This window comes from Podarcis melisellensis, assembly GCF_964234715.1.
Source record: "Podarcis melisellensis genome assembly, chromosome: 10".
NCBI lineage: Eukaryota > Metazoa > Chordata > Lepidosauria > Squamata > Lacertidae > Podarcis > Podarcis melisellensis.
This window is the reverse complement of record NC_138542.1, coordinates 5781940-5796903: the sequence shown is the minus strand read 5'-3', so window position 1 is coordinate 5796903 and position 14964 is coordinate 5781940. Positions and strand designations below refer to the sequence as shown.

The following is a 14964-nucleotide window of genomic DNA, read 5'->3' as shown; positions in this document are numbered from 1 at the left end:
GCACAGAGGATTAGAAATCAGGATTTTGACAGGACTTGCAGTAGACACACAGGACCTAGAGCAGAATATGCTCATTGGAATGCAAGAACATGGGCTTCTTTGAGAGAGTGGAGCTTAATCCGGAATAGACTCTAATTGAGGCAAAATCAGGACTAAACTGAAACTTCCTTGGACTGAATTAATTCAGGCTCACTGCAAGGCAAGATAAGGGTCCAGGATAGATAAAATGGACATAGAATTTTCAGGGGGGGAAATCTGAAAGTATCCCCACAAGGACATGAGGAACAACTAGTATTTCATAACCTTGTTTCATCTAACTTTTGGAATTTTAAAACATGTAGATTATACTGAAGTAGCAAAACTATCTGCATTTTTTTTTGAGGCTAGCTAATCCCAGATGAATTATTTAGCATAAGCTACTTTCACTCTTTTTTAAAAAAAAGAAAGAAAAAGAAGCTGCTGCATCGATTTATTTCCCCTAGACATTAGCAGACTGCTCAGTTAGAAATGCTGAAATGTAAATTATTTCTAGCCTCAAAGAAAATGACAAAGCCTGGGCTTTAAGACTCACATGTGGAGTCTCTGATTTCTCCCCATTTTGAAAATTCGTACATTGATTTTTTTAAAAATCATAATAATTAGATATCTTAAATCCCTCTGCTGTGCTAAAGCACAAGGCAGGGAATCATTTTATTTTTTTGTAAGAGAAAAAAGATGTCACAATACTCAGTAAGCTGAATTCACACAATAACACTGTTACTTAAATAGAAATGTCTTCCTTGCCTATAAAAAACTATGCTCTGTATAAACGAAGGCCCACGTGAAAAGAATATGGAATAGGTTGATTTGGAATTAGCCTCAAAAATAGTCAAAAGTATGCAGCATGTATGCATGAGAAAAGGGTGGGTAAAAATATAAGTCCCTGGGCAGATCTACACCATAAAGGATATGATGCCCCCCCATTAACCTTCCCCTCTAAACAAACTACAATTCCCAGGATTCCTTGGGAGAAGACACATGCTTTAAATGTGCATTGAATGTACTTTAAATGTGTGGTGTGGATGTCCTCCCCTGTTTCAAATTTTACCCCAGCCAAGAAGAATTCACCTGGTGTCCTTAGAGTGATCACTAAAAATGCAACATGTAGATAATAACACTGGCCTACCTTGCAGGGCTCTTGCTAGGATTATGTAACTAGTGGGTTGCATCCAGTGTTAGATATACCCAGAGTAGACCCACTCACATTAATCCATAGAACTGTAGAGTCGGAAGGGTCCCTGAGGTTCATCTAGTCCAGCCCATGGCCATCCCTGGGTGGGCTTGAACCACCAACCTTCTGGCTGACAGCCAGACACACTGACCTATTGCACCACTGGAGGACATCATTAACAGGACCAACTTAGGTCCCTTAATTTCAATGAGTCTACTGTGAGTAGAAATTAGATACAACCCAATGGGTGTGAAGCATTTTGAAAACAGGAACACTAAGATAAACAAAAAAAAATTCCTTCAAGTAGCACCTTAAAGATCAACTAAGTTAGTTGTTGGTATGAGCTTTCGTGTGCATGCACACGAAAGCTCATACCAAGAATTAACTTAGTTGGTCTTTAAGGTGCTACTTGAAGGAATTTTTTTTGTTTTGACTATGGCAGACCAACACGGCTACCTATCTGTAACTAAGATAAACATTATTATTTCCCCGGATCTGTCTCTCTGTTTGGATTTGATATCCCACTTTATCACTACCCTAAGGAGTTTCAAAGCAGCTAACATTCTCCTTTCCCTTCCTCCCCCACTACAAACACTCTGTGAGGTGAGTGAGGCTGAGAGACTTCAGAGAAGTGTGACTGGCCCAAGGTCACCCAGCAGCTGCATGTGGAGGAGCAGGGAATCGAACCCGGTTCACCAGATTACAAATCCACCGCTCTTAACCACTACACCACACTGGCTCTGTATCTGTCTGGCTGTCTGTCTCAAACAAAAATTCTTCTTCTTGTGACTTTTGGTTTTGTTTTGTTTTTTACAGTGGTAAATCGATGATCTTCTGAAAAGTGTGCCATATATCTGTGCGGAGTCTGCCAAAAATAACTATGGAACTAAATGGATAGGTGAAAAGCTGACACTGGAAGAGTGCTGCTTTAGCATTTGTTTTCACTTATGTGAGATTACTACTCAACAGGAGTTTTCGAAGCAATGCTTGGTTTGACACCACAGATCGCAATTTTACACTTACATCCACACAGCAAGGACTGTCAACATTGCCGAACATCAGGAATGGGGAACCTGTGGCACTCCAAATGCTGTTGATTGCAACTCCCATCCGCCTGGCCATCAGTCATGGTGGCTGGGGCTGAGAGTTGGAGACCAGCAACATCTCAAGGAGCAGAAATTCCCCTTCTCTGCTTTATATGGTGGGAAGCTATGAGATAGAGGCAAGGTGGAGACACACCTCACCTGCTTGTCTATTGGGCTTTTGAACATCATGGGATTAAACATCATTTTAACTCTCTGCACCTGCAACAACCTTTTAATTAGCTGAATCGAACCCCACTGGCAGTTGCTGTGCACCAATCACAGCTAACTGGATCTAAGGAAGGGGGCATGAAGAAAGTTTTCATGCTTTTGGAATGATAAAGGAATTTATCACAAAGAAACGCTACATCTAATACCTCTATCACAAAAATGATTTCACTTGTTTCATAGAATATTATCTCATTTTATTTCTGTTGTTGCCACAAAATATTGTTCTGAGGTTACAAATCATATCATCTACACAATGTACGCCAACAGAAGCTTGGAAGCCCAACAGGGAGATTAAAAAGAATATTACACATGCTGTGTGGACCAGAAGAAAAGACATTCAACATATTTAGCTAAATCTTACATACACCAGCACAACATTTTTAGTTAGAAAGGTATTCCTAATGGCATCTCACTGTAAAGTGTCATCTAACTAGGGAAAGGAACTTGTGGTTCTCCAGAGGTTGTTCAACTCCAACTCCCATCACTGCTGACCACTGGTCATTTCAGAGTTACAGCTCTACAACTTTTGTAGGGTCACAGCTCCCCCTTCCTTGATCTAAGCCAATCTCATCAGATAGGCAAGATTGGGTTTGGGTGGTTCTTGGGCAATATGCTTCAAATCCAAAAATCAACAGGAATCCTGCTTCCCTTCAAGCTATTGCCTGTCTCTCTTCCAAATGAGCATTAAACCAGTATCCCACTGTGATGATTGGATATGCCTCCAAAATTTACCATTTCCCCCAGTGATCCATAACAAAGAATTCTAGGCACCCCACACTCAACATTGTACAAGACTTTCAACAAGGACAAAAGTTCAGATCCTGACCAATATCCAATGTAAGCAATTGCTTTCTGCATAACTAAATAGCTTTGCTACTTCATATGGAAATAAATGTTCAAATTTTGTCCTAAAGCTATTCTTGGCAGTTTCATAATAGCTACAGAATTAAAACAGCACACTATAGCCTTAGTTTGCATACAGAGGCTTTAATGTGTAGTTCCAATATTTTATGTAACAGGAATGCCAACATCTACATATGCATAAATGAATATTTCTGTCTAATAAAAAGCATTATTCAGAGATGTGTTTTCTCTTACTGTGTTCAATGCAACCCTCAATAATGCTAATGGAAGTTAACTTAGGATATATATATCCCCTTGATAGCTGGCCCTTCAATTTATTTACAAAATTGCCACTTAAGTTTAGTATATACTTCTTAAGCAAATGTCTGGAGGCTGTGCTACCATTACTAGTTATAAAAACAGCTCTATCCACTAATTTTAAAGCCTGTCAGGAAACATATAGGAAAATTACATATCTAACACAAAAGCAATATTATACAAAAGTACATAGCACAAAGAAACTTGTAACAATGGGTGACATTTCCATATTGCTACTTTATGAGTGCAATTAACATAGTTTTTGTTGTCACTGTTTATTATTACTACTCATTCTTGTCTTCAACAAATTAACAGACTCCCCACAATGATCTATGTTTCGCTATCTCTAATTCAGAAATATGAAGCAATTGCAAACTGCTCTACAGAGATGCACAACAAAATATGAAAGCTATTAATACAAATGTTAGGGTGCTTAGACGTGAATAAATAAACATGAGCAAATGTTTATATCAGTTCACATAGGTGTATATTTGTTTCAGTGGTATAGAAGGTGGTTGACACACAGTATTTATTTTATTTATTTATGAAATCTGTATACTGCCCTATGTCCGAAGATCTCAGAGCAGTTAACAGCATAACATCGGACATTCTGGAAACATTTGCACCCCTCAGTCTCTTTACACTCAAAAGATTTCCAGAGAACCTTCATGTGCGAAAGTGGAATTGTTTTGATGCTGAGCTTGCTAAGATTCTGATAGAATCTTGAGATGCAAAGCCATGAAAAGACAAGGAGAAAAGTTAAGTGCGGTTCGTTAGAGGCTATGGGATAAATGAACAGTGGCACTAGGGCATGCCATATTCCGAGGAGACAGAAAAGAGAAATGCTTATGCAGTCGGATGCTAGAAATAGGAGAGGTAACAGAAGGCATGAGAAGGAATGAGGAGCAAAATGGGAGAAGAAGCAACACAGATGGTTGGACATGGTTCAAGCAGGTCACAGAAATGTCTTTTTTCAATAACCTATTCACATTTTTGAATTGAGAACATGGGCTTGACATGATCTATGCAAGTCCCACAGCAACAATGCAGACCAAATCTGTGACTGTGAGGTAGCTGTCAGGGCCCATTCAGGGATAGGAGAGGACATAAACCAATAACACACCAGGTACCATAGATGAGAACTTTATTGACTGACAAAAGCAGGTGGGGCTGGACAAGGCCTTCTGACCCTTCAGGCCCTGCTGGGGCATACAATGGGACTTATCCAGCTTTGAGGACCCAGCATGGTGCAAAACCATGCGACTGGGACAGCTGGCAACCTAGCTAGGGCTGGGAGCTGGTTGCGACCTCAGGGCCTCTATGGGGTGGGTCTTCCTTTATACTTAAAGCCTACCCCATCACATTTCCATCAAGTTGTGACTATGCATATAAGATGCCTAACAACTGCTTACTACCCACGGAAAAAAAGCCAAAACCTCCACACCAAGGGCTTTGGAATTTGCTTCTTGGGGAGGACAGACTATCTGCCTCACTGCGTGTGTTCAGAAGGAAGTGACATCCTAAATATACTTGGTAGGACACAGTGAGGCTTACTTCTAGGTAACCATGCACAGGAGGTGCATTAAAAAGTATTTTTACTAGGTCCAAGGTGACCCTGCAAGCATTTCTGTAGATTTGTTCATTTATTACCCTTTTGTATATGCTCTTGTTGCTGTCCTCCCCCTCCTCCCCCTATTATTATTATTATTATTATTATTACTACTACTACTATTATTATTATTATTACTATTACTACTATTACTTTTCTTGTTTTGTATACTTGCTGTAAGCTGGTGGGTATCTAGTTTTGAGTGGAAGAGAGGCATAAAAATGTTTGAATAAACAGATAAATAAATAGCTTGGCCCATGTTTATTGCACTACCACACAGGAGCTGAAAGTTGTGTCGTTGTAACATAGCTTTCCCCAACCTGATGCCCTCCAACTCCCATCAGCCCCGGAGAGCACGGCCAATGACCTAGGATGACGGGGTCTGCAAGGTTGAGGAAGGCTGCTGTAATAGATATGGCTTGTCACAGGAGGAAGTGCATGGTGGAGCCTGGATGCATGTACAGGCTACAATTATCCCCCTCCCCCCATGCACTTAATGTTTAGCTTTGTGGAAAACAGGCTTTTGTCAAGTAATCTAACCAGGGGGTCCTTTATTCACTGCATTAATGATTACAATAAGCCTCAGGTGATGCGCGCAATCTCCAGTTCAGAAACCTATTTTCCATTTTACGTCAATTGTACATAAAACACTACAGCTTTCTATTGTCGGCTCCCAAGGAATGTTGACAGTCTATAGATGTACAATATCACTGCTTTAGTTACAACAGTGTAAAGGGGGGAAGTATTTCATAGACAACTATTCATGATCAGGTTTTTTAAAGGCACCAACTATGCAATCCAATGCATGTCTACTCAAAAGTAATCCCCACTGAGGCACCAATGAAAAAACACATGCACCAAAGAATATTTTTTTAGGTACCAAATTTTTATTACTATGTTAAATACCAGGGATTAAACAGCTTCACCACGAGGGTAATTTAGGCTTCAGTCCAAGGCCCAATTACCTGGCAGTAAACCCCACTTAACTCAGTGGGACGTACTACTGACTAGACATGTATAGGATTGCACTGTTAAAAACAGAGAAAGATTAGTAAAAGTTCAAAATTCTGCATTTGAGTAAAATATATCTTAAACAGAAAACAGAAAAAAATGTCAGGAGCTAACTTGGAAGAGCAACAGTTAAAATCCAAAACCAGTAATGGTTTCAATAAGCCAAAGCTTCATTCCTCATACGTTCATCTCTTCAATTTTTTAAAAAGATGGTTGCTTTAAACCACTATGCATTTGTTTTGCTATTCACTGCTTAAAATGCTGAAATTTGTCTTCCCTCCTTTAACTCATTTCTGATATTTGGTCTTATTTAGGGGTCATTGACATGACCAGAGCCTTTTATTCTAGATGTTTCCAACAGTTATACAGTAGGATTGCAAGTTTTTACTTAGGTGATATCACAGCTTGGCCAAAAAGAATTAAAAGTGGGGTGGAGGAAAGAGAGGGGGGAAACTGCCAGAAGGGGCCACCCAAGATGGTGTGAGGGCTTCCCAGGACATGGAAAGCAAGGAGGAGAGCTTAAGAAGCTATTTCTACACCAGGTTTTTCCGGACACTGTGAAGTATTATGTGAGCTCTGGAGGCTCTCACAAGATGGGTGACACCTGGCTTGAGAGCAGTACATGTGAAAAGGATCTAGGAGTCTTGGTTGACCACAAACTTGACATGAGCCAACAGTGTGACGCGGCAGCTAAAAAAGCCAATGCAATTCTGGGCTGCATCAATAGGAGTATAGCATCTAGATCAAGGGAAGTAATAGTGCCACTGTATTCTGCTCTGGTCAGACCTCACCTGGAGTACTGTGTCCAGTTCTGGGCACCACAGTTCAAGAAGGACACTGACAAACTGGAACGTGTCCAGAGGAGGGCAACCAAAATGGTCAAAGGCCTGGAAACGATGCCTTATGAGGAACGGCTAAGGGAGCTGGGCATGTTTAGCCTGGAGAAGAGGAGGTTAAGGGGTGATATGATAGCCATGTTCAAATATATCAAAGGATGTCACATAGAGGAGGGAGAAAGGTTGTTTTCTGCTGCTCCAGAGAAGCGACACGGAGCAATGGATCCAAACTACAAGAAAGAAGATTCCACCTAAACATTAGGAAGAACTTCCTGACAGTAAGAGCTGTTCGACAGTGGAATTTGCTGCCAAGGAGTGTGGTGGAGTCTCCTTCTTTGGAGGTCTTTAAGCAGAGGCTTGACAACCATATGTCAGGAGTGCTCTGATGGTGTTTCCTGCTTGGCAGGGGGCTGGACTCGATGGCCCTTGTGGTCTCTTCCAACTCTATGATTCTATGATCTTCTGGAGGCTTCCAGAGCAAGCAATGGGAAAATCAAGCATGACAAGAGCATTTTTTTTTCAACCCTCCACATTGCTTCCCAGGCTCTGGGAACATCTTGTGTGGGCTTTAGAGGGCTCTGTGAGATCTTGTAAAACAGAGGATGGCCCCGCAATTTTTGCACCTGCTCCAGAGGTGGTCCCATGGGGATTGCTCTGACTTTAAGCGATTTTGCCTTTACATATTACCTCCTGGAAAGTAATATCATGCAAGATGCGATCCTACTGTACATCTGATTAAATTCACTGCTTCACACTAGTCCTACACACACACATGACATGTGTGTAGGATGAACGTGTGGCTTTGTTCTGCACCTACATGCATAATATTGGGACAGAACCTACACATGTACCAAGTGAATGTACACAAACTTTCCACAGGGAACCCAACTGCATATGTGAGGGCAGGGAAAACGGCCTATGAGCACAATTCTGCTCTCCCCTTATGCATAATTAGTGTACGCACATGTGATGTGAGTACAGGACTCTAGAAACATTGAAACAGTAAGAAAATCCTATCCTATGCCTAGATGGGCAAAAGGGTAACATTTATTAAGAGATAACAGATTCGTATTCAAATGTGCACGATCTACCCATACTAAACACATCCTGTCTAGCTACAAACTGTTTGGAGAAATTGACTCAGTAGCAGTGATGTAATGCAATCAAAATGTAGGGTAAGAAATATTATTATTATTATTTATTGAATTTATATACCGCCCTATACCTGGAGGTCTCATCAATGCTCCCCAGCATAGATTTAATTCAGAATTCATACTGAATTATACTGAGAAATTCAAAGCAAAACTAATACACGTATTTAAGAGGGTTTCTTAAATCAAATGCTACTCATTCAAACATTCCTCTGCTTCTTCATAAATAAGTATTCTTCATTTCAATGACTTTATTGAGCCCAGTGCGGCAGGGACTCAACCAGGAGGGATCATGGTTTAAAGAGAAGGGGTGAAACCCCCTCTCTTAATACACACAAATATATAGAAAGGCAGAAGAACTGCCATCCTAGTTTCTTATTAAATCACATACGTTTTTGCTTGCTAATATTGGTTTCTGGAAAAAAGTGCTGAAAAAACATTTTCAATTTTACAACTGCAATGAAACTTACAAGTTTTGTCAGCTCTACATACATATTACTATTTCATCTCTTTTGGGTAGTCTTTTCAGTCAATTTTAATTCCACAGGGTAACTTCTAATTAAATCTAATCTGTAATAATTGTTCATAAAAGTCTTGTAGATATAAGTAATCATATATTTATGCCACAGGGAGAACAATCAGATATGTCACTAAATCTCTTAATATGGACTCTGTGAGATATTGGATTTTCCAAATCAGAGAACGCTCTCAGAATCAACTGATATATCTGATACATCTGAACATGTTGTGGGTGAATTTACAACCTGCTTCGTATGAACCATGTACTCTTGGTTGAGTGGATCATTAGGTCTCTTGATCCAATCTGCATATGAGAATTACACTTAAATACTGCAACACTATACATCTTGTAACATTCTACGTACAAACATCATGCATAAAGAAAACAAACTAACAAAAAACAAGAAGAAGAAGCTGGGACACACAATAACACCTACATTTTCCACTTACAAAGACAAAAATTCTAATGAGTGTTAAATGTCTCAAAACATAACAGAAGGGCAATTTACACTATAATATCACATTTTGCCTACATGCCTCAGTAGGTATACATTTTTTCCTTCCAGATTTAGGAAGAGAACTTTCTTCCACACAGTGACATAGCAAACATATTTTAGATCCTTTCATACATATTATTGTAATTGTGCAGGCTTTCTAGACTTACCTCCTCTATGGATAATCAAAGAAGTCTCACTTCCAACTGGACATTCTTTAAGTATATCCACTACTTCTGCATGGCTCATGTTCTGTACATTCTGCTGGTTGATCTCAACAATGAGGTCACCTTCACATAAACCAGGGCACCCCTGAATGTCTAGAATTTGCTTCACCCTCTGTCCTGTGGGACTGTCTGCTATAGTGAAGCCAAAGCCCTGGGCCCCTTTCACAATGGTTAAGGTCATGAGTTCAGCTTGCGTGGCCCCAGAAGAAGCCATTGATACATTATCATCATGAACAGGTGGTGGGAATGTGCTATCAAGCTGACTATCTGCTGGAATGGAGTGCAAGGAATGTGGTGGCCGATCTGTTACATCTGGAACAGACTGAGAAGTTCTAGAAATGTATTCCAAATAAGTTTCATAGTTATGTCTTCCATTTACTACTACTGGAGGCCTCTCCATGACTGCAAGTGGTGGCACCATGCTGTTGGCAGGATCTTCAGGATCAAAGGGCAGAGGGTATCCACGACATAGCACCAGGTTGACACTCTGACCAATGGGAACAGACTGGAAGAGTTTGACTACATCTGCGTGAGTATGCCCAAGGACACAAACTTCATTAATATAGACAATGACATCACCTAGAAAGAGAAAAAAATAGTGATATGAGATAACTTCAACTACTCTTGAATTTAAAAAAGTGAATCAGTCTGGGATCTCCAAAAGGGATCACCATTTTGCTGCAGCTGTTGACACAATAACGTATGCCTGCCTGAAAAAATAATGTTAGCAGCTGAAAAAGTGGCATGGATTTACCTTAAGCTTTGAAATATTTCCAAATTAAAAATAAATCACAGAGGCTACTAGGAACAGAGAACTTTTCATGTTGTGTACACAGAACTGGAGTTTTTGTTCTCCCATAGACACAAAGAAAAGCAATATCCTCTTTAATTTCCAATTTATTATGGAAACTGTTATTTAAAGTTGGATCCTTTTCTTCTAAACACATTTGTGAAACAGGATTTATGTATTATTTTGCAAGTGACATGTTTTCAGTAATTTTTATTTTCAGAAAGGTTGTAGCATTTAACCTCCTGCCAATATCCATTGCTTATTTTTTGTGTGCACTGACTGCTGAACATATCTATAGTACATACTTCTAGCTTCCAAAGGACGCTACAAGATCCATTTTTCTATAGCCAATCCCTGTGATACCACTGCATATGTTCCAGATCATTGGACAGGGACATACTGTAAGGATTTGCAACAGGCATTTAAAAAAAAAAATCACACTATGAATCCAATGAAGTAAAAAGGCCGTTCAGCAAGGACAGAATGGTACCCAGAAATGGTCTGCTTCAAGACTGAGCCAGAAGAGACAGTGATAGAACACCACGTGCTGTTACCTAAAAAAATTCCAATATATCATCGATAATCTATAGTCCATCCTGGAAAATGATACTTGCCTCTCCCAAGTCCAGGGTGGTAGACCTGTCCTTGCTTGCAGAGAGCTCCCTAATCTATAATGGATACTCAACAGCAACAACCCAATATACACAGGGACCAGACCTTGCAAGAAACCCAGATACCATCACATCAAAGGTTCATTCACTAGCTCATCCCGGACCTGCCAGCAAGACCTTTTTGCATTACAATTCGATAAATGAACAAGAATGGATACAAAGTTGACAGGAGGAAAAGTTCCGATGGCCTCTCCCACAATCTAGGAACACATTGGCGGCGGGGAGGTGGGGGCGGTTTTGCCGAGGCACAAACTCTAGTTCCACTCCTCAACTGCAATCCACTTGAATTTTCCATCTCATAATAGATCAAGTTTAAATGCTTGTGCTTGGGTCTTACTTTCCATCTCTGATCACTTTTTATCCATGAAGTTGTAGAGAGGTACAACAAATCTTAAGGGGGGGGGGACAACCTAAGGGGCAGATAACCCCCCACAACCCCCCCCATAAGTACTAAACGGGATGTTGAGACAATGAATGTGTGTGTCTCTGAGAGACAGAATAGAATGGAGAGGCTGGAAAATGAAGACAGAGACACATTGTTATATATAAAGGGTAGAAAGAACCTTCTGGTGAAGGGTGGGTAATAAATCTAATACCACGACCACCACCTGGGTTGGTATTCAGTGAGTCATTCTATACAACAGGACAGAGGGAGATGGTGGAATTGTGGATTGTACCACTTTAGAAGGCAGGTGGGAGGTGGTTACAGTCCTGCTTCGCTGCACAGAAAATGCTCCATGTGTAGTATATTAGCACATCGGAAAGTTACAAGAAACTTGGGTTTGGGAATGGATGGCTTATTCTGTTCCTGGTGTGTGTTGCTTAAATCCATTTTCTCTCAATGTGTTTAAATCCATTTTCTTTCAAAGTTTGCCTTTCTAAACATATTTTTTCTTAAAACATGCATTTAAAAATGCATTTTGAAATTTTTGGAAGTGAGGATTGTATCTCAGCATAAGGAAAAGTACAAAATCTAACGGGGAGCTACATTCTAGTCTACACATTAGTCCAGATCTGGAATTTATAAAGACTGAGTTTATCAAGCCCCCACCCCACACCTTCCAGGTTTTATAATAGAGTTACAGATAGAGGGCCCCTGTATATTTCTCTTGGCTCATTGAAAGCAGCAGCAAAGAAAAGGCACAACTGTGTGCTTTTACAGATGAAGGTTGAATCAATTGCCAAAATGTGCCAAACATAATCTTTTAGGATTTTGTGTCTATAAAAGCAGCAGACATTGATTGGGAGAGAGCTGTATACTGAACATGTTAGACCTTACCACTCTGCAATTAGCTTTAAAACAGATCTAATAAATGACATTTTTGCAGACATCTGTAGAATTAAATAGGCAACTCCTGAGAAATCCATAACACTATCTGTAGCTTTTTGTCTTTCTGAAGTGTTGTAACATCAAACTGGAAGGAGATTTTGGCAGCTTTGGTCATGCTGCTAGGGTGCCACTATGCGCTAAGCCATGGTTTGGCTTAGTGTGTCATCCAAACCAAGGTTCATGGTTTGTCTCATCCAAACCTTGGCTGTTGCTTGTAGTTTTCCCGGGTTTAAATGACCTGCTAAACCAAACCATGGTTAGTTCACAATCACCACCATTGGTAGGTTCCATCCTGTTCACTTTGTGTATCTGTTCTGAGCAGCCGTGAGCAACTGTAGCAAGCAAAGCATCAAAGCTATGATCATATGTTTCAAATTGGGGAAAATCTGAATTCTGATGTCTAAGTAAGCGCAGGGCAGTGGATCAGGGCAGTGCAACAATGGGCCACATATGTAGGTCTAGAAAGGACTTAAATGTCTTTAAGGACACCAAAGGCAAAGTACATCGTGGCATAATCTTATGGCAACCAAAAATGACTGCCTGATACAGACATATCAACACAAGGCAGAGATATTTGGTAACTCAAAATATATAGTGATGGAGAATTGAACCGTACTCACAGGGGGGATTTATCCAGATGGAATTCCTCTAGAAACACAACAGAAATTGGAGGAAGCTATCCACATGTGATAACTGCACTCAGGTTGTATTTTTTTTTTTTTAAGTGTGTGTATAATAGCAAAATAGCAGGGGAATAATGTACTCCATTGCAATGTGTATTTATTTATATTTGAATTTTAGATTCCTTTTGTTAAGGGGCTGTAGAACCCAAAATGCTGCGGCAGTTTTGGGACAGTGGGGCTTGAGTAGGCATTTTCTACAGTGCCCCAGACAGTGGACTGTCCTTCCCTCCAAGATGTGTCTGGTCTCATCATGGTATACCTTTTGATGTCAGCTCAAGACACAGATTTTTTCACAGGGCTTTGAGGGGTGGAGGATGGTATGTGATGTAATTGCACGGAGTGATGCGTAACCCAAACGCAGAGTGAAAGGTGGGCTATAAATGCCTCTATGTAAATACATAGCAAATAATGGCATTTCTGAAAATAAAACTAGTTATCCACAACAGTGCTACACTAAGTGGGTCTCTTTGGACCAGTGCCAGTCCACAACCTGGTACCTGGAACATTGAGGGGAACAAAATGCTGACCCACCACATCAGAGTTGTTGAGCTACAATACCTTTGGTTAGTTCCCACTTGTTCCTATTATATAGTTGAAAGGGACTCTACTTGCTGACCCTTCAGTGCTTCTGTGGCTTAGAAGAAGGTTCAGTTAACATTAAGCAGTTAAGCAGTCTCTGTCTCTGTCTCTCTCTCTCTCTCTCTCTCTCTCTCTCTCTCTCTGTGTGTGTGTGTGCGCGTGTGTGTGCTGGTGGGACTGTCTTACCCCACCCTCACTTCTCCATAATACAGCACATCTCCCCCTGCCTTCCCAGCCTTCCTAAAAATCCTTCAGAAATGTGGCCTGGAACAAGATACAAGCCCGGAGAGATTGTAGCAGGCTTATTAGTAATATAAAAGTATATTTGGTTAAATAAAATAAAAGAAACATAGCTGTTGAGCATGACAGGAAGTGGATATTTTTTATAAGGAACTGCCATTTTATATAGGTTGTTGTTGTTTTTTACCGAGAGAGACCTAGTATAATTCTACTTTTACCCTGTGCACATGTTTTAATTAAAAAGCTGGCTTTTCAGAAAAAGAAAAGTGCTTAACCAGCATGCATCCGGTAATTACACACAGGCAGATGTGGATTAGCCGCCGAGGCTATTTACATTTCCATTGTATTCTACATACAGCGGCATGATCTATTTAAATGAAGGCATTTAACTTTTTTTTCCAGGAAAGGAAGTATAAAATAAATTATGAGAATCTAAAGGCTTTGATTATTTGCTGATGTGGTAAACATGAAACAGCGGAGCTTAAAACTGCAAGGATAGCACTAAGAAGGGAATCCATAAAATTAATACTGAGTACAAAAAGCAGGCAGGTTTCTCTTTCAGGACCAGATGCTGTGCGGAGAACTGGTCTTAGGAGCTTGCACTGTGCCAAAGCGAAACGTATAATAAACATAAATAATGAATCCTTTCTCATCGAGACCACATGAAATAAGAACAGCTCTACTCACTGCAGAAGGTTTCTCTCTCGGTAGGTAAAATAAGCCACTCTGTTCTTGGCTTTGCGTATGGAAGCCCTTTATCATAATAAAAAACCTGGAGCCAGTGAACTGCATGACAGGGCATCAGTGGATTTGAAGAGCATAGTGAAAATTGTCTTCCACACTTACTCTGCTATTTGGGAACAGGGAAATATATTACTGCATGTGGAGAAACCCTTGCAAACACACAAAATTGGGTTTTTAAATGTAAAGAGGTCAAAATTTATAATACATTTGTGCTTCTGAGGATGCTGTATTTTATTTCTCCACACGAAGCTTCACATTTATCTAGGTAATGGCTCCCAGAAGCGGGGAAGTAGCTCTGCAAGCTTCTCAGCAGCCTAAAAGCTTAGCTATATGACAAAGCATGAGGTAACTACAAAGCAGCCACTGTTGCTGCCCAGGAAGACTGGCAGGGCGCCA

The 14964-nt window shown here is 40.3% G+C and overlaps 1 protein-coding gene across 17 annotated transcripts in view; it reads right to left on the bottom strand.

Moving 5' to 3' along the window:
- The window catches only part of MAGI2 (membrane associated guanylate kinase, WW and PDZ domain containing 2), a 598965-nt gene that overhangs the window by 115176 nt on the left and 468825 nt on the right, over positions 1-14964 (bottom strand). For 16 of the 17 annotated variants that reach the window (XM_081927615.1, XM_081927614.1, XM_081927613.1 and 13 more), the window contains one exon: positions 9475-10110. The exons of the other annotated variant lie outside the window; for it this stretch is intronic. In XM_081927615.1, the coding sequence (XP_081783741.1) occupies positions 9475-10110 (636 nt within the window). The remainder of the gene's footprint in view (positions 1-9474; positions 10111-14964) is intronic. 17 annotated transcript variants of the gene reach the window in all.